General features: G+C 33.9%; 2 protein-coding genes across 2 annotated transcripts in view; one reads left to right on the top strand and one right to left on the bottom strand.

Annotated features, from left to right (window-relative positions):
• The window catches only part of LOC134841515 (leucine-rich repeats and immunoglobulin-like domains protein 2), a 441437-nt gene that overhangs the window by 229688 nt on the left and 187649 nt on the right, over window positions 1–24100 (bottom strand). The gene's annotated exons all lie outside the window — the stretch shown is intronic.
• Window positions 5717–7926, top strand: LOC134842701 (dynein axonemal assembly factor 4-like). Its single transcript, XM_063859156.1, has one exon. It carries the CDS (start codon window positions 5925–5927, stop codon window positions 7590–7592), a length of 1668 nt encoding a protein of 555 aa, XP_063715226.1. The 5' UTR covers window positions 5717–5924; the 3' UTR covers window positions 7593–7926.

Here is a 24100-nt window from a genome sequence, read left to right as displayed (position 1 = left end):
CGTATGAATCTGTTTTTTGGATATTCGATGGTTATTGATGTTCTTTGCCACAAAAACAAACTTTATCGTTTATTGCTAAGCTGGCTAATTTTTAGTGCTGAGACAACTACAATCAAGCTATCAAAATGAGCAAAACAGGGTCACAGCTAGGATCGATTACCGACATTTAGCCTATTAGACATATTTCCTACCTGTGCATCACGAATCTTTAGATCTTTAGAAAGTACAGGATTTATTAACTCACACTTTCATTTGAATGAGTTAAAATTTCTCAAGTTTAATTTCTGATTTCCCATGGAATCATAACTGAAACAGCCCTGAAATACTGCAGGCTTAGCTCTGCAAAAAAACTCTAAATTAAACATGAATCAGCGCTGGAAAAAAAGCGATTACTGAGATACTACTAAAAAAACGATAGTTAACGGTAGGACTTCGACCCGGGAAGTCGCAATAACTAGACATGATATCTCAAAACTTAGAAACATATCATACGAATTGAGAAATTTCAAAACCGTACGCAGGAAAACTTGACAGGAAATAGTACAGACCATGTTAACATTCCCCTAAGTGATTTAGAAGCAATAAAGTTCACTTGATTTTCTCGCTGTTTTGCAAATTGAACAATGCGTATTTTCAACCAATCAAAAGGGCTGCAGTATTTTCAAGAGAAATAGAAATAAATCAACTTGAGTAAGCAATTGACCGCCTACGCCGCTTACGCGTTAATAGTGCGATATATACCGAGTGTTAATTGTTCTAAAGGGGCTAAAATGGCAATCTATAAACCCCCATACTTTTACAAAAAATGATCACTGGTGAAAAACCTTGTTAATTTTAAGCCCAAGACAACAATACCTTTTGAAGGATAAACAAATTCGGTCAAATAGGGCTAGTTATCCAAAAAAATCCCTAAACTCGTCTTTTGTTCGGTTGGGGAGGAGAAAGTTCACCTGGTCGATGTGGGGGATGTGAAAATGTTCACATAGGCCAAAAGCGCAACATAACTGGAGTGCGGTGCATGACTATAACAGCGTGTAGCAGAGAAAACGGTTAGAGCGGATTTCTGTAAAAGCAGTAGTTAGAAAAAACCGCGGCTAAATGAGAATTGTCTGAAAGTTTTCCAGGGACAGAGCGGAAATGTCAGACAAAAACAATACATTGAAAAACAGGAAAAAACTGTTTGTGCCGTGAATGTTACGCAATTTTTAAACTTGAATCTATAACACGAAATGAATAAATTTACTACGAATATGTTTTGCTATAATTTATTTCAAAAATGGAGAACCACGACTTGGTTCTAGAAACAAAAATCTATATATACAACAATACTTAAATGAATGGGTTCCTCTATATCGCCCTCATCTTTCCATTTAGATACTGATTGAAAACTAGCAAAGATAAGTCAACTATTAAATATAAGAGCTAAACTCGAAAGCCGTCACTGAACGGACAGCTAATGATCATTAAACACATTGAAAACTTTTTCTGAAACTGTTTTGCCACGGGAGGCCGTTTTTGAGGAGAGTTGCAAGAAAGTTGCTAAGAACTCAGATACAGGTTTTTCAAAATTTTTGAGTTTTTGGTCTAAAATTGATAATTATTTATTATTTTCTCCTGTGTGAAATGTGTTTTGTACATAGCCGGCCACTATTTTGAAACACTGCGCCTTAGACCTTTTCGACATTTTGCTAACAAGAGGTGGAGTGACTGACTCCCTGTGTAAGTTTCGGTCAATTTGTATGCAAAAAAGAGCCGAACTTTGCAAGAATTGACCATTTATGAAACTGATTTTCCTTAGTGTTGTTCACACCCGGTCTCCAAATATTAGGAAATTATAATCCATTTGACCCATTTTCTTCCTGAAAACTATTTAGACTGAACAATATGTGAAATGACGATTTTTCTGAATAACATAAAAATTAACCAATTGAAAACAAAACTGCTTGTGTCAGGGTGAAGCCTTGAAAAAAATTCAACTACTTTTTGCACGTCAAATTTGCTTCCTCTAAGATTACTCGAAAAGATCCATCGGTGTATCTTGTTAAAAACCTTTCAACCGTCATAAAGATTCATGAAAAAATGAAAATTCTGATTTTTTCTGTTTCTTAGACATAATTTGTGATAGTCTAAACACCCATTGTAGCTTAAAAAAAACTTTTTTTTTCTTTATCATTTCAATCATCGTATATTAGAAAAAACAACAGGAAAAAATTTTTTTGGGCCTCTTACTGTCACAGTTTTCACACTTTTCGAGTCAATCTCGAATAAACCAACCACGTATGTTTTCGTTACAACAATCAGGGTTGAAGAAAATGCGGACTGCAGCAAACAAATTGAATAACATAATAATGGTTTAGATTTTTTCCGTTACAGAGGCGGTCAACAAAACTTGGTAATCTAGATTTGTACTTCAAGCAAATAGTTGTCATTGTTTGTAAAAAGTATCATTAGTGACCTAATCGCTCGAAAACCCAGCGGATCTCAACTCGTTGTCCCCCAAGTATCAAAAGAGACTTACCACAAACGTGTTACAACGCCAACCCAAACTTCGAATGGATGCCGAGAGAGCCTTCGTCAATGCAAAGGTAGTGCTCCGCGCCCCGAAAAATGTAAATGATTAAACTGACAGTGTGTGTATCTCAAACACATTGAACTATCCCATCACTCTTTTGTCACGGGTTGCTGTTGTTCAAGGGACTTATTTCAAGAGTTTTGTTGAAAACTTTCAGCCGCAAAACTTCAAAAAGATTTGGGTTCACCTTCTAAAAATTCTCCATTTTTTTCATTTTTGTTCTATTTGTTCTAGGACTTGTATTTTGAAAATATCAATTGGTGTTTTCATCAGCCAGTAACTATTCTATAATCTTGCATCTAAGTTAGCTGAATTGTTGCAAACCCGAGGCCAGATTTTTGTGAGAAGGTTTTGACAACGATTATGCAAAGACTTGCCAATTGCTTCAAGAACTGTCAGATTAAGAAAATGATATTGCTCAACTTTGTTCACGCACAGCCTCCAGGTATTGCGAAATCGTATTTCATGAGACCCTTTTCTTACTCAAAACTGTTTAGACTGAAAAAAAAAACCGAAATGGTTTTTTTTGAAAACGATAATTACGATTCTAAATAAAACCAGACTGCTCGTGTCAAGATTTAGCCTTGAAAAATTCAACCACTTTTGCTGGTCAATTTAGCCTGTTCCAGGAAACACTCGAAGGGATATATTGGTGTATCTAACTAGAAAATAACTTCTTATAACTACAATGGGTGTTCAGACTATCAAATCTTAGATCTAATATTTGATAGTCTGAACACCCATTGTAGTTATAAGAAAAACCCCTCTTGTAAATTTTCCTACCAATTCAGTTATGGGACTTTTTTAATTGAACCTACTGCCCTATAAAAGAAAACAACAGGAGAGACAATTTTTTGGGCCTTCAACCAGCCATCATTCAGTTTTCGAGTCAATCTTAGATCATATTAACCCCGTATGAATTGTTCATAGCAATCAGAGTTGTAGAATACTCGGACTGCAGCAACCAATTTAATAAATAGTGGTCAAGGTTTTTTCAATGCAACTAAAAGTTTTATTCATTATTCAAACTCAACCAGGGCTATATAATAATAGCAATCAGGGTTGTGGAATACGCGGACTGCAGCAATCAAGTTGGTAATTAGTCAGTCGTCCAAGTTTTTTTCAATGCAAAAAAGTTTAATTCAAAATTCAAATTCGTTCTGCTCAAAAAGCGCTCAACCAAATTTGATAATCTAGGTGTGCATTCGAGCAAAAAATTATCAATTTTTTGTAAAAAGTATCATCAGTGACTTATTCATTCGAAAAAAAGCGGACTTCAACTCGCCGCCCCTCACTTTTAAATCAGACTCACCCCAAAACTTTTATAACGCCAACTAAAAATTAGAATGAAGGCCGAGAGAGTTTTCTTCAACGCAATGGTGGATCTTTCGTCAACGCCAAGTTATAAAGGTTTAAATGGACAGTAGCTGTTTTTCAAGCATACTGATTTCTTTTTCTATAACGTTTTTGTCACGAGGTGCTGTGCTTAAAGAGACTTGCTGCAAAAAGTTTGTTGCAAATTTTCGGCTGCAAAATTTCCAAAAGATTTGACTTCTCTGATTTCCAATTTTTTTCATCAATTTTCAGTTTTTTGCTTTAGATTTTAAATAATATTTTTCAAAACCGTTACCATCTTGAAACGTTACGCCTGAGATTTATTTGGATTGCTCCAAACGCGAGGTCCGAATTTTTCGTGAGCAGGTTTTGACTTGCCAATTGTTTCAAGAATGTTCGGTTTATCAAACTTACATTACTGAATAATGTTCACACCGATTCTCCAGGTACTACGAAGTCGTATTCATTTTTCTATCTGACGATAATTTTAGCGGAACAATACATTGAACGATTTTTATATATATCGTTTTTTAAGTTTAACAAAAAAACCAATCGCCTTTTAATAGAAAAAAAAAACAGAATGTAAAACAATAGAAAACAAAATTTAAAAATAGGGGCGGTAACTGTCGGCATTTTTTAAATCTTTAAACTACTGCAAAATAAATAAGCTAATTAACGGAAATACATAAGCCGAAATCATTTGAGCCTTAAAAAATTCAATGCGAAAAAAACACAAATACTACAACCAGTAAAAGATGGTTATTTTAAAAATCTACAGGAGTTAATCAACGACACTTGAGAGTAAAATGAAAAATGCTTACTGCACCAAAACAATTGTCGTGTAGCAACTAAGACGACAAAAGATTAGACGGCAAACTATAGCGCGACTATTCAACTTTTACCGGAAAAAAAATCAATTTCAGGCACTCAAAAATTACAAGGACCGGTCGCGCTAAACCCAGATCATATGGTGCAAAGACAACCGCATTACCTCCAGGCTAAGTGATGAGGGGCCTGGAAATTACTAAGAGTCGATAATAAAGCAACGTCAATTTCAATTACAAATGTGTACGGGGGAAAAAGTCCAGTTACCTTATACAAAATATTTGCTCTAGCAAGTTTAATTATAATGGCTTCATTAGTCCAAATGCCCATTTCAAAAACAATCGGACGTGATGACCAAACGCTTCATTTAAAAACTTTGCGTTTCGAAAGACCATTAACTAGTCGCTAGTAGTAGAAAAACGGAGTATCTAGCTAATATCGGTCGCTAAAATCTAGAAATTTTGTTTTGATAGTGAGAAAATGGCTTTTTTTATTTTGCCCTACATTTGAAATTAAATTTTATAAAACCATTTTAACATTGTAAAAATGCAATGAAATTTTGAATCGTGAACAAACTAATTAAAGTGAACATATTTTTTTGTTCTTACTCGTAACATCGTAACATCACGCATTTTGGCATAATCACACGTAAAACAAAAAAATTATGAAAAAAAAAATTTTTAAATGAAGGGGGAGAGCGGAAAAAAGCAAAAACGAAGCAAAAACCCGGCTTTTGGCTCAGTGGAGCAGCTCAATTACACTTATACTAGAAATATTTCAGGCACACAAAAACTTATTGTAGTGGGAAGGCGGAGGGCTTCATTTTAAAACGTACATCAAAAATCAGTTTATTGTTTTATTCTTATGTACTATTTTCTAATTTTAACTTGAAATGTAAACTAGTATAATTCATTTTTTTGGTAATCTCTTTTGATTAAAACGCACGTGCACCACATAAAAATCAGTGATTCATAAAACAATAGTTCATGTTTTGGTTTCACGTTTAAACAAACCTGCCATTTGCTCAATGTACAACAAATCACACTACCATCTATAGCAAAGACTACGGTAGAACCATCGTTGAATGAATATCTGTAATACCTGCAGTTATAGTGATTACAGAGCTATTAAAACTTGCATTTCGTTATAATTTAGCATTTTAAAAAAAAAACTCGACCTTTTTGAAATCAAAATGCCAATTTTTGTTACTAATTACCATTGGGACCAATCATCTGAAAATATTTACCTTAGAGTTGAGCTGCAAGGAGCTAAAAAATCTTCAGTGAGTGTTTTGCAGTCTGAAAACTACATCAAAGTCAGTTTCCCGCCCTACATTTGCGAAAAACCTCTATGGGGAAAAATTGACCCAGACAAAACGCTAGTCACTATCGAAAATGGATCAGTTGGCGTACGGTTGCAGAAAGCCGAAGCGAAAGAATGGATTGCGTTGTCGGTTGATTTGCCATTCGACAAAACAGAGGCGCGAGATTTTATGGCAAAACTGCGGCAAGATGCGGTCAAGTTTTCACAGAAAGATGCGGAAAAAAAGCGCGAAGAAAAAGCAGCAGACAAAAACAAAAAAGATCGATTTGCAGTTTCACAACAGATAAAATTGGAGCAAGATGAAAAAAAGAGAATTGAAGATTTCAAAAATGAGGAGAAAAAACGAATGACGGATGAAATTTTGGAATTTCAAAAATCAACTGAAAATGAAAACTCGGAGCAAAATGATGAAATTAAACGTCAGTGGGAGCATTATCGAAAATTAGAAGCCGAATTGGAAAACATTGATTCGGATGAAGACGAAACGAAAGTTCTGGAGGAAACTAAATCAACGTTGAAATCGGCTTCGAATGAAGGCAAAAACAAAAAAGCTGAGAAAACAGAAATTGAAGAAAAGCCAAAACACAAAACTGTGATCGAAAATTATTTGAAACAAAAGCAACAGATTTTCGACAACTCTGAAATAAGTCAACCCGCTATTCGAGGAGCTGGCAAGAATATTGAGATTTCATTCACGCCTCGTGTTTTCCCGACACCTCTTCGCGAGTCGCGAAAACCAGAGGAGGATGAATGGCTTCGGAAGCAAAACGAAGCTCGTAAGAGAGCAGATGACTTTTCAGACGAGTTAAGTGATATCGAAAAAGATCCCGTTTTGTTGAGGCAAAAAGGAAATTCATTTTTCCAGAAGGGAAACTACCAAGGCGCAGCAAATGTGTTCACACATGCCATTAAATTGTACCCAAAAATGCCTGAGCTATATTCAAATCGTGCAGCTTGTCATTTAAAGTTACGCAACTTTTTTAAGGCGCTCGACGATAGCTCGAAAGCGATCGACTTGTTAGTTCCCGCTTGCGAAGCGAATGCGAAAGATCGGACTAAGGCTTACTTGAGGAGAGGCGCCGCTTTTTGCGAGTTAGAATGCTACGCCGAGGGTTTAATCGAGTACGAAGCAGCACTGAAATGTAATCCTACAAATGAACAGATTTACAAAGACTGCCAAAACTTGAGAAAGTACATCGAGGGAACGTATACAGGTGCTCTGAGAATGGAAAACCCATATGAAAACGAAAACAACATAAAATCTATTTTGGCCCCTAAAGCTGGTCAGAAAACCAAAACAAAGTCAGGAAGCCAAAACAAAGATGAAGACGAAGTAGACGACAATGGGGACGACGAGACTGCTTCGGAAACTTCCGACGATGATGACGAGGGAGACGATGATGTAATTCATGACATAGAAAATCATGTGACCAAAAAGCCGTTGGTTGACAAAGAGGATTCGAATGAGAACTTCAAAGCAACGGTTACAAATTGTGAAGACAATGAGGAGCCCGATTCAGATGACGTGGATGAGTGAACCAGTGTCTGTTTAAAACTAAATTTTTAGTCGGTTGAAAGTCCATCTTGATTTTCTATTCAATCCTGGCTTTTCGAAGGGGAAATTTAGAACCTGAAAGCATTTTAAGTTGGGCGCCAAGTTGGTCGTGTTTTATTCTCATTGCTGCTGCTAACAGACCAAGTCGGATAAAGGCATGAGCTGCTGTACATAAATTCTTTTTTGTATCATATTTCTTACATTTTGTTAAAATGTTCTTTTTGCTATCTCTCATGCATATCTGATAGAAATAGAAGTGTTTTGGATGCTTTTGAAATTCATAATTCGATCTCACTTCTAATTGTGAGTGTCAATTACAGTTACTTTTTCGAACTCATAAATAATTTGATTGCCGAAAATGTGAAATAAAGAGACCCTCAGTTCTGAGAAAACTTCCTTGAATATTGTTGAAGCACATTTAGGGGCTCTTTTTCCTTCCCCCTCCCCCCACCTGCAAAATTTTACATGTAAATTTGTTGACCACATTGTCCGATTGTTATGAAAATTTACATACAGACTAATAAGGCCACGACAAACATATTTGGTCTTCATACTCAACCTCGTAAAATCCTTCGTTACACTATAATATTGAAGCTCGTGTGAGGTCGGGGGGAAAAGGAAAAAGAGCCCATTTAGGTTACGAACCCAACAAAAGCGGGCTCTTTTTCTTCCCCCCCCCCAACTCACACGAGCATCAATTTTATGGTCTAACGAGTAGTTTTACAAGGTTAATTAAGGAAAAAGAGCCCAAAAGCGTGTTAGTTTCTTGATTACCAAGATTTTAAGAGTTTGCGCTAGTTGCAAAAGACACTGGTACCAAATTCTAAAATGGAGAACGACAACAAAACAAGCAGGGAAGAGATGAAGACATTGGACATACATAACCAGCCTTTTAAATTCCCACCTGACTTAAATATCACTTTTCAGTTGCAATTTCTCATTCACAAAGAAACGTACACAGATCAGCCATCATAGGCACCAGCGGATTTAGGGGGGGGGGGGGGGGGGGTGTTGTTTGTCGGACGCTCCCTTCTTCTTAGGAATTTGACCCCCTGCCGACCCAAAGTGTCTCCCTTTGTCCTATTTTAAGATATCCATTTTTGGTGACAGACCTAAAAATTTTTCTATAGGCGCCTTCTTTTTAGGGGGGAGCGCGCGCCAAAAAAACGCAACTTTTGGTCAAAATTTTCCAAAAATTGCCTGAAAACGCCTTTTTGATCTGTTTTTTTTTCAAAATTTTGCCTGCGGCGCAGAAAATTTGGTCAAAATGGGCTCTTTACAGTGATTTAGGGGAGCTCAGAAAATCAATTTAGTCGACCTAAAAAAACGCCGATCAAGTTTTTTTAAAATGCAAAAAATGATTTGAGTTTCAACAAATTTTCAAAAATGATTTCAAGGAGTCGAGGGTGAACTCACTTGTAATTTCTGCGCGGTCTGGTCACAAAGTGGTCGTGAAGTCTCTCAGGCAAGCTGCCCCATCTGTCCAATCTGTTCTCGTTCGGGTTCCGAGTGTTCTGAAGTGACTCCTTCTGGACCTCCGGCTTCTGAGAAGGAACTCGAGCAGTGCCTGACCTCTTTAATGGTTTGTTTTTACCTGGCGGCGGCATTTGGTATTGGTTTGGATTGTCTTGGTCATCTTCATCTTGAAGTATTTCTATTGGCCTAAAGTTTTATTTTAGAACCTTTTATGATTTTTGCTATGAAACTAAGAAATCTGAGAACAATGGACTAATGTCTATAATGTTTGAGCAAAAAGTAAAAGTACGCTTTTAGCTCAAAAACTCTAAGATGACACCTACTATTAAAAATTTGCCTGCGGGGCCTGTAGTGTTTTTCTGATAATTTGGAGAAACAGTTTTTTGAAAAATTTCGCGCCCGCAAAGTGGAACCTGATCTAAACTACATTTTATGATTGGATAAATTAGATATTTTACCAATGTAAAGTATTTAATATTAACCAATCATGATCCATCTAACTAACAATCCACTTATTTGTAAGTGCTGAAATTACTTGTAATTTCAGCACCAGAGAGATTTGAATTTAACTTAGAAATTAGTTGAACTCTCCCGAGTACTTCAGCAGCCGCAATAAACCAGTATACCCTAGATCTATTGAGCCTAGCAGAGACTAGTTAAACAACCTGAGACTAGATAGTATAAGAGTAAGATTAGGATCGGTATTAGACTAAGAAGTTGCACGAATCTATCCGGCCGAAAATAAGATAGCGTGACGAGCAGACGGTGTACCCTATCCGAAATTACTCTATGAGTTATACCCATCGGTCCTAACTCATCTGGTGCGACCATAAGTCTCGAACAAGACCTTAATAGCTTAGCATTAACCAATAATAGATTAGAATTTAGACAAAACATTTACAAAATGTTATACGACAATAATTTAATCGAAATGTCTCTACGACTCAATAGATCAGAGCCAATATTCCGAACGATAACAGAACTACCCGGAATTGGAAGAAGACCTCGAACCAGAGACGACATACGACAAAGCAGAAACTTACCATATAGTTATATGATAGTTCGGCAAAAGCCAGAACAAACTTTTGTATTTAGAATAATACTAGCAATGAATTTAGATTTTCATTTGCAAACATAAAATTTTGAAGTCAATCTTCAAAATCATTTCAGGCGCTAAACAAAATTATTAATATACAATAACGATTGATAAAAAGATCTCAGATCGTTTTCCTAAATTCTGCAGTAATATACAAAACATGTTTGAAAAATATTTATTGAAAAATCAAAATAAAAATTAGTAGCATGACAATAAATGGTTAGTAATTATAAATCATCCTGTTGTTCCAGCTTCATCGCCTAAACATAACAGCAATCATAAGCTCACTAATATCATAAAAATACTAAATCTATTCTTTACACAAATTTAAAACATTTTAAACTTAAATTCACTTAATTTTAAAATCAGATCATCAAGGCTTATCCTTGGATCTTAAATCATTTTCTATTTAATTAAATTTAAAACTTGATCATCAAGGCCTATCCTTGGATCAAAAAGAACAACTTTGTTCTCCCCCACCCACTTAACTAGTGTCTAACGACCTCAAACGTCGATTCACTATCCAACCCTTTCTAAAAACCCAGGACTAATAGAAATTTTTGAACAAAACTAATCATTCAAATTAGGATAAACAGTGAAGAACTTCGGTTATTCATCCTTCACTTGATCCCCCCTCTTACCAGACCCAGGATAAATCTTAAACTTAGTAAGTTTAAAATAGTATCTAACGAACTACTCGCGTTCTAATTATACCTGAACCTTGTGGATCGATTTACTATCCTCCAACCCTGAACACAATCACTACCCTTAAGTAAGATTAAGTAAGTTAACACCTTAGCTTATACTATCCACGAGAAAGTATAAAATCATTCTTCGGAATCGATATACTTTTCTCCCCAACCCTGAACAAATAGACCCAGGTTAGGCTAACAAAAAAATCGTAAGGACTAACAGTTTAAGCAAATAGAAATCGTTTAACAACCTTTTGCATCCGTCATCCTAAACCTTATGTCATTTAAAAACCTAGGAAATAAACAAACAATCGTTTTACACAATTGTGAAATAGATAACAAAAAATACGACCTTGTAATCACACCTCATACACAAACAGTTGGATACATTAGAACAAAACGACAAACATTAAAGAGAAAAATAATAACTAAACAAAGACAAATAACACGAAAAAGATTTTCAAAAAATCGAAACGCATTTTCAGAATCAGAAACCAACAGTTTAGACGAACTTTATAAACTAAAAGAATCAATAGATAAAAATTGCCCAATTCACGATCAATTATATTTCTCTGACTCAGAAACAACTTCAAATTCATCAAAAAGAGGAAAAAGAAGAATAAAAAAGCAGTATAAACACAAACCAGTACATTTATACAATTGGAATCAACCAATTAGACACATTGATAATTACATATTAACAGTCATCGAACGAAAAAATGAGCTCAACGCACACCCCAGGTGAAGAAAGTCCAGATGATGATGATATTTTCCCCTTTATCGTAGATGCAACCACTGATAGAGGACAGCATTTATTCTGCAAAAATTTACTCTTAAATTTGTTTGAACCCGGAATCAGTCCATGTAAAACAGAGTTCCCAGATGTAAAAATCAAAAGACAAATTATCGATCACTATCTAAAAGATATGTAACCTAACACAACAATACGGAATCTACTCCATAGAATTCAGCTCACCAAACCAGAATCACAGTAAATATATAATTCAAACAGACGACCTTGATTTAGAATTCTCAAAAGTATTCTCAGAATATATAAAAAGCATCCAATATCATAACTCACAAAGAGCAAACTCCATATTCACCAATGAAGTTTTTGCGATAATATATAGTTATATCTCGATATTAGAAAACGAAATCCAGATACCAAATGACTCACCAACAGAAACATCTAAACATATAAGAGTACGACATGAAATCACACTACTCTCTAGTTTTCTAAATATAATTAAAGAAAATTTCACGAAAGATGAAGTTTCACAACATACAAAACACGACTTACAAAAAATCTTGGCATGGTTCATAATAGATTATTTCACACATAATATTGATTTAATTTCACAAGCAAGAAAAAATTTTAGACCCCAAAACTCAAACGATGATACTGCCATCACAGAACAATCAGACTATGTTTGGGACCCCGAATGGTCTCATCCCGCATCCATAAACTTCCCACAATCAATCTCAAGTCAAGCAATAAGTACGATATCTTATGTAAGAGATTATGTACGAGTAATACCATTAACCATTGATGCAACACCATTAAACTATAATACATTTTTACCCGATATACAAAATAATAGTTTAAACTCTACAGTCATACACAATGAAAACCTCAATGGAACTAGGAATCTTACTCAACAAGATATCCAGACACCATCACACTTCATAAATGAAGAAATCGTACACACAACAACTACACAACAAAGTATTTCACCAATACGTCCAAACTTAACAACACCAAGAAATACAAATCCTTCACAAACACAGGTAACATTACAATCAACCGTTAAACCTTCAGTTGCCCCAAAATATTCACACATGGATTACCAAACATACAGACCCATGACAATACCACCAAAAACACGCAAAACGTTCACCAGAAACAACTTTGCAGACCATAATTATAATTACACACATCCATCAAAAACAAATTATCAACCACGAAAAATTTTTAGTAATTATACAAGATCTCGAAACTGGGATAACCCAATGGCACCACCTAATTCAGTAAATTTCCAAACAAATTTACGTCCTCCACAGGATCGTAGTGAAAACTATCCATTTTTTCAACAAAATAAAAATAAAAAACAAACATCTTATCAAATGGATTACTTATCCTCAGATGATGATTTCTTACAACCAGATATATTTACACCCTATAATCAAGAATATCGTGGACAAGGAATACAGAAACCACATACATATCATAGAATTTTTTCTCCACAACCAATAGATACACAAAATCAACAACCAATTCAACAACAAAACCCAATTAATACACAATCTTTTCAACCAATTCAGCAACAAAACCCAATGATTGCAAACTCGTACCAACCAGCACAAATGCAAAATGAAATACCACTCCCATATTATCTTCAACAACACGAAATAACAAGAAATCAACTTTCAAATTTTTCTCAAATGCCAAATGCAGCAGAATCATTACAAATGACGATGAATCCATACCTTATGGGTGGATCATCAATAACATCAAATAAACCTTTAATGGTATTCACAGGAACAGACCCTGAATATTCTGTAGAAGACTATTTAAATGCAGTCACAGCAAATTTGATTTTAAATATAGGACCTGAACCAATTAATACGCCACTACATCAAAACTGGATACATCGACGCACAGCGTTAATACAAACAACTCTAGATGGCGCAGCCCAAAAATGGTTTTCAGTATTGCCTATAGAAATAAAATCAAATTGGAAAAGATTCACACAAGAATTTTCAAAAATGTTTGACTCCGAAAGAAACAAACCACAACAAAGAGTTTTATGTAATGAAATTCGCAGATTACCAAACGAAACCATCAAGCAATTAGCAGTACGAATCGAAACACTAGTTCGAAAAGCATATTCATTAAATACACATGAATATAAAAACACAAAGATGACAAAAATCTTAATGATGACCTTAACACCACAATTAAGGAAAATAGCAATAAAAAAGAGAGCATCCCATCCTTCGTCAATTCGAGAACCCAATTTAGATTTTCGAAAACTAGTAGACAAACTAGAACAAACAGAAATCACAATGAAACTCGAAGAAACGGAAAATCTGAAATTACAATACGTTAACAGAATTGAAACAGCTTCCACAAATATAAACAATATACAGGAATCAGATACAGATCTCGTTGAAAAAATCACTGAAATACTCAATATTTACGAAAAACACCCAAACTTTAAAGGCAAACCATCTTTCAAAAAATGGTGTAATTATTGCCGACGATACGGACATAGTATTTCTGAATGTAGACAAAAACAGCAAGACAATCAAAATAAACCTCAAAAATATAAAGAACCAAATAAATCATTCTATCAATACATGAAAAAAGATCAAAATCTACCGAACAAAACAGTCTACAGCAACAACAGTTCAGGAAAACCACTCCCGAACAATACAAATTATACAAGAAATCAATCACCATATAACTCAAGTTATAGAGGAAGATCACCAGAACGAAGAAACACGCATAATTCATCACAAAATCACTACAATAGACCAAATAGTCGAAATAACTACTTCAGATCACATTCAAATACACAACGATTTGTTTCTAGATCTAATTCCCAATCAAGAAATAATTATTATCCAAACAATCAATCACGAAATTCATCATACAATAGGAATAGAAACTACTCCAATAATCGGAATAGAAGTTATTCAAACAACCGAAACCAGAATTACCCGAACAATCAATCAAGGAATAACTCATATAATAGATCGAACTATAACAGACCAAACAATAATTACCAAAACAGATCGCGAAATAATTCACAAAATCGACACTCAAGTTATAATAATCGTTATAGAAATTATTCCCAATCACCACACCGGAATAATAATAACTATAATAATTCTAATAATCGCCACAGAAGTAGTACACCTAAACATCAAAGACATATTAATCAAGTACAATCTAATCCAGAAACAACATCAGACCCTCCAGGTATTGATGACACAGTAACTGATACGTTACAACTCAATCAAATAAACTGTGGATCATCAGATTCAGAAAGCGATGCAGAAAACACTCTCTCCATCAACATGATAAAAGTCGAAAATGACTATGAACCTGTTATATATGAAGAACCTTTTTCATCACACATATATGAGAATCAATCAGAACTCCTTCACAATTATTATATTGAACCCGTCCATTCCACACCGACGACACAAAAAACTAATGAAATTAACACTACAAACCAACCCAATGAGAAAGAAAAAACAAAATGCTTGAATACAAATCACATCTATCAAAACATACAAAAAGAACAACCCAAAGAAAAAATTTGGACAATACCATTTCTTTTGGAAAGTCCAAGAAGCAAAGAATTTCAACCACCAGATCTTGAAATTGATTTTTTAATTGATTCAGGAGCAGAATCAAATATAATAAACATTCCCACATGGAATGAAATAAAAACCTTACACCCAAAGCTAACACCTCTTGAAACCTCCAGCAAACTAGCAACAGCACAAGGATCAACATTAATAAACTACGGAAAAATTCAATTATTTCTTCTCCCCACAAGAACAATGGAGCAAAACAAAATTTTAACCAAACCATTTAAACAAATATTCCATATCACTGATATTAAACACAATATCATTGGAATACCATTTATCTCTAAATATATACCAACAATCAACATCTTGAATAGTAAAATATTAATCAAAGATAAATATACAAAAACAAAAGACACATCCCTAACATTTTTTCAAAGATTAAATAAACAACCACCATTTTTTTCAAAATTTTACCCAATATATAACCAACAAAGAAAACACTTGAAACCACTATCAGGAAACATCTATAATTTTTCAATGAAACAAGTTCACCAATATGATAAAAAACAAAACAAACAAAAATTTTATATGTCAGATTTTGAATTCAAACCTATTCATAAGTTTTTCAAAATCATAATCTCATCAATAAAATATTTGAAAAACTCGAATTCAGATATTATTTCCTTACATGTATACAACAATACACCTTACCAAGTAATATTACCTATAGGACTTTTAGGCTATTGCGAAACCAACGCTACAATATCACCAATACACGAAAAAGCATATCGTGTAAATAATATACTCCAATTACTAGATATTTGCCAATCCACAACCCTTAATGAAGAATTATCTATAAATAATATAATAAGTAACGAAAACAGAAATACGGATTATTTCACAAAAACCCCATATTTCAAACCTACATTCAACATAAGTAACTACACAGAGAATCAACAGAAATTTTTAACAATGTTCAATTTCCAACATTCACAAATAACACAAGACGAATTTGAAAAACTAGCAAAACAGCTAATTAAATATTCATCAGTCTATGCAACATCCAAATTTGATGTTGGAAAAATCAGCTCATCACTACATCTCCCATTAAAACCAGACGCAGTTTTCAAAAAACAAAGAGCAAGTAAAGTACCAATTCACTTACACGATAAAGTGAACAGATTACTCGACATTTTAGAACAATACAACATTAAATCACCAGTAAACAAAAAGGAACAACCAAAAGGCAACACATTTATCAACCCTGTTATCATTCTAGCCAAAGGAGAATCATTAAAAATTGTTCTCGATGCTAGATACCTCAACTCACTCATAGATGAATCAAAGTGTAATTGGCCCATTGAACCAATACAAGTTATTTTAACAAAAATAAACGGAAAATACTTTACCACCGCCGATATGAATAGTGCATATAATCAAATGCCATTAGATGAACAATCACGACGCTTAACACAATTTGTTATTGGAAATCAACAATACGAATTCAACCGCTTATTCTATGGAATATCCATAGGACCAGCAGCATTTTCAGCTTTTATGAGCAAAATTTTTCGACCACTAATACTCAAGAAAAATGCAATCACCTATTTAGACGATGTTTTTATGCAATCACAGACAAAAGAGGAAATGTTCAATGTTTTAGAACAATATCACCAAATACTTCAGAACGAAAATCTGAAGGCCGCCCCTGATAAATCACACTTCTTTTTGACAAAAGTTAAATTCTTAGGGCATAATATAGAAAGAAAAACAATCACTCCATTGAAATCACGTATAGACGCTATTCAAAAACTCCAACCACCAACAAATAAAAAGAAAATCCAAGAATTCCTTGGAATGTTAAACTTTTTAAGCAAATATGTTTATAAAATGCAATTATATCTACGACCATTCTATAACATACTTAGACAACAAAATAATTTTGAATGGAATACAGAACATCAAGCTCGATTTGAAGAAATTAAAAAACTTCTAACTGAACAAATTTCAAACACAATTCCAGATTCAAATCAACCATTTTATGCAATGTGCGATGCTTCGAACTTTGGCATCGGCGCAGCATTATTACAATCACATAATAGTACAAATAAAATGAACCTCATATCAGCAAATTCTCGATTATTCACTCAAGCAGAGCTACGACTCTCAACTCTAATGAGAGAATGTACAGCCATAATATATACACTAACAGAATATGAATTTCTGATACTTGGATCAAAACATCCCACAGTTCTATTCACAGACCATAAACCAATCATCTTTCTTTTTACACAAAAGTCTAATCCAAACCACCGAGTTTATAGATTTCAACTCATTTTAATGAAATTCCCAAACTTACATATAGTTTGGACCGCAGGAAAAAATCTTGCATTACCAGACACCTTGAGTCGAAATACGCCACCTGAATTACTTACACGAAAAACCACAGTTGAAATACCCAAAAACATAAAATTCTACCTTGCAGAAAATGAAACATCACCCCGATTGGAATGCAAATATGCAGTAAAAACTGACGTTGAACAATCACAAATAAATAATTTACAACATTTCCCACTTTATTTAGATTGTCAAAATAATCACTATGAAGTTGATCTACTTGGAACATCAACTTTTAAACCAATCCCATATTCACAATGGATAAAAAACAACACCCATTAAAAAAAGAATAAAACAACACCCGCCTAAAAAAGACCATTTTCCACTAACTGAAAAAGAAAATTTGACTGATAAAATAAACTTATCAGGACCACAAACAAACGATTCAAAATACACAATAAATCAAGTTTTTGACCTCCATGACCCACTTGACACAATACCCTTATCTAAATTAGAAATTGAAAACATTTTTCTCCCCCCAACAGAAACAATTACAATTTCAACACTGAAACAATATCAAAACCTTGACCCAGTAATTCGACAACTGAAATCATGGCACAAATATAAAACTAAACCTATCAAAGCAGATTCAACTATTCTAGGAAACAAAACACTCCTCCGATATTTTCGAAAATTCAACAATACAACAATTAACGAAAACACAGACCTTCTAGAATACAAACTAAATGAATCTACAGCTCCCTGTCTCCCTTTAAGTATGATTCTTATAGCTTTTAATATTTCACATACACAAAATATTAAAGGACACTCTGGATCAGAAAAAACATATTCAAATTTTATACAAAACTTTTATTTCCCAAATGCACCAATTTGGATAAAAGTACTATGCAATGACTGTATAGTATGTCAACTAAATAAACCTTACCCAAATCAAAAACAAATAGCACAAAAACAAGATTTTAAAGGACAAAGTTTGTACTTTAATCATCGTATCTCATTTGATACCAAAGGACCAATTTCACCCTCATCCGAAGGAAACTCCTACATTATGGTAATTGTTGACGCATTTACACATGATGTAGCACTTAACCCAGTACCACATTGTAACGCTTATTACGCTTACACAACACTCTATGAACACTGGATAGCAAAATTCGGACTACCAGAAATTTTAGTTACAGACAACGGTACAGAATTCATAAATAATGAAATCATCACACTATGTCATTTATATAACATTAAACACAAACCACGTACATCTCACGCACCTTGGACAAACGGCTTAGTCGAAGGTATGAACCGTTCATTACAAGAATATCTCAGATGTATCATCAATGGAAATGATACAAGATATACCGAATGGTCAGCAGATGTAAAACTATTTCCCTTAGCATTTAATTCACAAATCACGACAACTTTAGGAATGTCACCATATGAAATGGTTTTTAACCAAAAGCCACGCAAACCAATAATGTTTACAGCAAACTCTCATAAAAACGCACAAGGTTATTGTCAACCAAATAAAGACTCAATTTGTTATAACCTACCATTACATACACACGATGAAGATCATTTTCATCACCCACAAATTCTTAAATTAGCCTCCGGTACACACACCGAATGGATTTTAAACAGAGATAAAAAACACAATGAAATTTACCAAAAGGTAACAAAAAAGTTGTTACAAAGGCAAAATATTAATGAACAAATAAATTCACGCTTTACACCAGCCTCCGATTTAAAAATTGGAACATTTGTTTTAATACCCAATTTTAATACTCAAAAAGGAATTTCAAAAAAGTTACAACCCCTTCGTAAAGGACCATACCAAATAATTGCAAAACCCACTGATGTCACATATAAAATCACCGACTCAGATAAAAAAGAAATCGTTCAACACCGAAATAACCTATTACCTTATTATCCAAAAGAATACGCACTCCGCGAACTAACTCAATTATATTCTTTTACAGGTTTAAAATTTATTCAAAATAACCCACATACGGACAACATAACAAAGGAACAAAATGATATTCACCTCGGAAATCAAAATACAAAATCAAACACCACAAAAAACAATACAAAAAATCTCGATCAAAATACATCTCAAAAAGAAAGAAAAAATAGAAAAATGACAGAACAAATAATAACCCAAAAACAAATCGACAAATCAGAACATAGAGAGTCTTCACGACTTAGAAATCAACCACGTAAAAATTATAAAGTATTCATCCCACAATCTAAAATATTAAAGAAAGTTGAATTTCAAAAACAACCTTAAATTCTACATTTAAAAATCTTTGCACCTCTGAAACATTTTACACTTTCATTTTTCAAGATAACATGCTGATAAACACGCAGCGATTCTAGTTCAAAATTAGCCAATAGGATTCATCCAATCCGTCACCTTCTATAACTTTAACACAAACCAACTAGACGAAAAATATTAAACTCCAGGCATATCTATAACTATAACTCTACGACCTCCAGGTCAAAAATAAGCAAACCACTCCAACTTGACAACTAAAATAAATATCACCATAATATCATAACCCTCCCTTATCTAATAAACCAAAGATCAACAATATTTCCCCAACTCAGCCCTCAAATACCCCCCAAACAAATATGTTAAATTAGCCTAAAGTAAAAGAACGACCATTTTATTTAGCCTAAAGTATAAAAATCTCAAAAATACCCCAGATCATTTGACAAATGAAAATAAAGACAAAGAAGACCTCCCGATCACCATAAAAATTGCCCCCAACAATTTTTTACAAAACTCAACCCACTTGTCAAAAAACTAATAAATAATCCGACCACACTGGAAAATTGCCCCAAACAACAAAAAATATTCGATCACGAAGCCATTTCTTAAATGCTCTTCTATCAAACAGTCACTAAAATTATCACAAACCTCAAACAATTTTTTACGATACTTGAAACTTTCATAATATTTCTTTTTGATATCCTTGAATCTTTTCTAATACTCTTAACCATTTTTTGTAATATTTTTTAAATTTTCTACACTATACTTGAACTATTTCTCCAACTTTCAAAAACCCTTGATTATATCCACAGGTACGATTTATAAAACTTGTCTAAATGATACGAACTATTTTCAGTAGAACTGATATTTTTCTACTATTTGTAATTTTCATAACATTTCTATCATCCCTCATTTTGACCATATGCAAATGTATAAAGAAAGCAATCATCACATTCGCTCTAGCAACAATCCTCCTAATTCTTTTCTTAGAAGAATACTTTAATAAACATTAACTTTTTCACTAAAAGAATAGACCAAAAAGCTATCAAAAATTGCTACCCAAAAGTCACCAAGTCAGTCTTCATCGACATCATCCCAAGATAACCCAACAACACCTTCAACTACCAATAATCCTCAAACATCTACACGGATTTCCTTTCAAGATAACCCATACACTTTTGAAGAACGACACGCTCGTTTATCAGAACCACTAGAACCAGTTCAACGACAAGCACCTCTAAGCGAACCAACATATAACTTATACCCAACACTACCACAAGAATTAAGTAGAATAAGAAATCCTAGTCAAAACCAAAATACAGTCGAAATAAATAGACAAATTATACATCCTCGACGAAACAGGAATTTTCAAACTCCCCGAGTTCATTTTGATATACCTCAATCCCCATCACAAAACACTCCCGAAAACCCCATTGGTATAATACCAGAAACCCCTACGCTTCTTTCACAACGTAGCACCTCAAGCCTACCATCAGATTACTTAGGTTCAACACCAACATCTGAACAAATACGTGAAAATCCCTTTAACCCCCCAAACCAGGCATCACGAGTACCATATTGAACAACACATTCATTTACACAAGGTGAATTAAATTTAGTCAATGATCCAATAGATATTTCTACGGATACAACAACATCCTCATCACTACCAGAAACATTATCACTACCATCAACACCATCAATAAGCCAGATTTCACCACCACCTTTTAACTTAAATTTTCCAAATAATCTCGACGCCAGATATCAAGAACAATCATCAACAAATATCCCTTTAAGACTAGATTGGAATACATTTACAGCCCCTCCACCATTATTTGGACAACATCTAGAAAGTAATCGCCTCCACAACTGGGCACTTAATAGATTACAATACCGACAAAACATTCACGACGATATCCGTGATCACAATATCCAAATACTCCAACAAAACAGTTTACAATTAAAGTTTGAAATCACAGTTAAATTAAACAACATTACTCAACATCCCTACCCATTAAACCCACCAAACATAACAGCTCAATCACTACCACCACCATTTATAACCACTGAAGTAATATATAAATACGACAGATATACCAAAAAGACAATTGGTTACATCACATTTTATAACCCATACTCAGGATTATCATAGACATGTATATTCTAAAATTATTAATTTTTCTCCAACTCCTTTTTCTAGTAATCTCAAATCAAAACATAAACCCTTCTCTCCGCACAGGACCCCAAGATTTATTAGTAACACATTACGATTGTGAAGAAAACGAACAAAAAACACTACACAAGTATGCAATAAATCAAGTATCACAGTGCGAAACAGAACCCCAAGCCATAGAAACTACAAATGGCATAGCAACACTTTATTCAAAAGCCCGAGCAACTACAGTTATAGGATATAAATTCACAGCAACATTTTCTGAAAAGAAAGTACATTGTTCACAAGTCTCAAACGGAAATAAAAACCGACTTGACCATGAATCATTCTACCAGAGTAATATAGAACGACTTTTACATCTCAATCCCGAAGATTGTAAAAACAAGTTACTCCGACTAAACATCACAAAAAATAAAAACACAGATAGAAATTTAGTATATTTCCAAGTTTTTTCAGATTCTGTACATCAAGCAGAACTTGAAAGATATCAAGGACATATAAAATTAGATGAAAAATACCCATACAACGGCGCATACGGACGATTAACCTATGACATGCACGATAAACACTGGATACCACACATTTGTATAAATGACCCATCAAACTGCAAAGCAGACACAAAAAATAAAGGATACCAAGAAATAATGTTTTTCGATTGGAAAATACAACTCGAAAAAATACAACTCACACGAGATTTATCAGACAACACAATGATTTATCAAGGAATTAGATTACCTTGTAAAAACGACCAAGGTTATTGCGACCCTACAACCAGAACACAAGCAACAATTGTTTGGTTCCCCGAAGACACATGTACAACATTTCAAGTAGCAAAAATACACGCTCGTATGATAAAATTTCCGAAAAATATTTTATAAAATCAATACCATATGAACAAGTAAATCCATTACGAAAAATAAGTTCTAATTTTCGAAACATTCATAATATAGAAAATAAATTAACACGTTTTCAAATATATCAAGAAACAGAACTTGCATGTAAATACAGAAACCCACTTCACAAAACACAATACTCTGAAATATTAGTTGAATACGAAAATGGATTCGACATGACCACTGGAAAAATAAAAGTCGACCCATACGCCACAAGTCATCCCCTAAACGAAGGAACATCATATATACCAGTTAATTTTCAAAAGAATACAGGTCAACCTGGTGGACATTTAAAACCCCAAAACGATCAAAGCACACATTTACAAGAACTATCACTAATGAATAGTACATATTTTGGTAATATCCACTATGATATTCACTTAGATATGAAACTAGACTACACGATTAGCCGAATTTTTCAAGAAATGTCACTCTCCGAATTAGAAACATTACACCAACTATGCGAATTAGAAAGAACACAAATATTACAATCACTTGCACTAGCAGTATTAAAAATACCCTACGCAGGATATTTACTATCAGGAAATAGATCAAATTTTTTAGACTATGAAGGAAACATCTTATGGTTTTATACTTGTACTAAAAAAGTATCACCACTATACGTTTTTGAAGATAAACGATGTTATAAAAGAATCCCTATCTTTTATAAGAATAAAGTACATTTCGTTGACACACTTTCACAAAGAACCTATTTCTGGGATACCGCAGTTCCATGTGGATCAGAAAATAGCCACAACGTAGTACAACTAAACCCTGATGAAGATAAATATTACCTTCTCACCCCATACCCCACATTAATGCAATCACTCAAAAAATTTTCACCAGAAAGCATTCGCGCTATCGCTCGAAACCCAAATATAGACTTACAATCAATAGGAATATACTCAAAATCAGATATTCAACATCACATTAGAACACAACAATTCCAGGAATTATTAACACAAATGGAAACAATACAAAGACAATCAATTGACCAAAACTTACGCAAACTTGCCGAAACCGCAGGATTTGCAGACATCTATACGCAAGACTATAGCGGATATTTTAAAGACATTAAAGATTATATATATCTAAACGGTGAAAAATACCGTCCCCAAGATATATCACCTATCAATATTTTTAGCTTTGTTACACTCAAGAATGAAATTCTTGATTTTCTAGGATGGCCCTACTACATCTTAGAAAAACT

Source organism: Symsagittifera roscoffensis, chromosome 3 (genome assembly GCF_963678635.1).
Source record: "Symsagittifera roscoffensis chromosome 3, txSymRosc1.1, whole genome shotgun sequence".
Classification (NCBI taxonomy): Eukaryota; Metazoa; Xenacoelomorpha; order Acoela; family Convolutidae; genus Symsagittifera; species Symsagittifera roscoffensis.
This window is presented reverse-complemented; position numbering and strand designations above follow the sequence as displayed.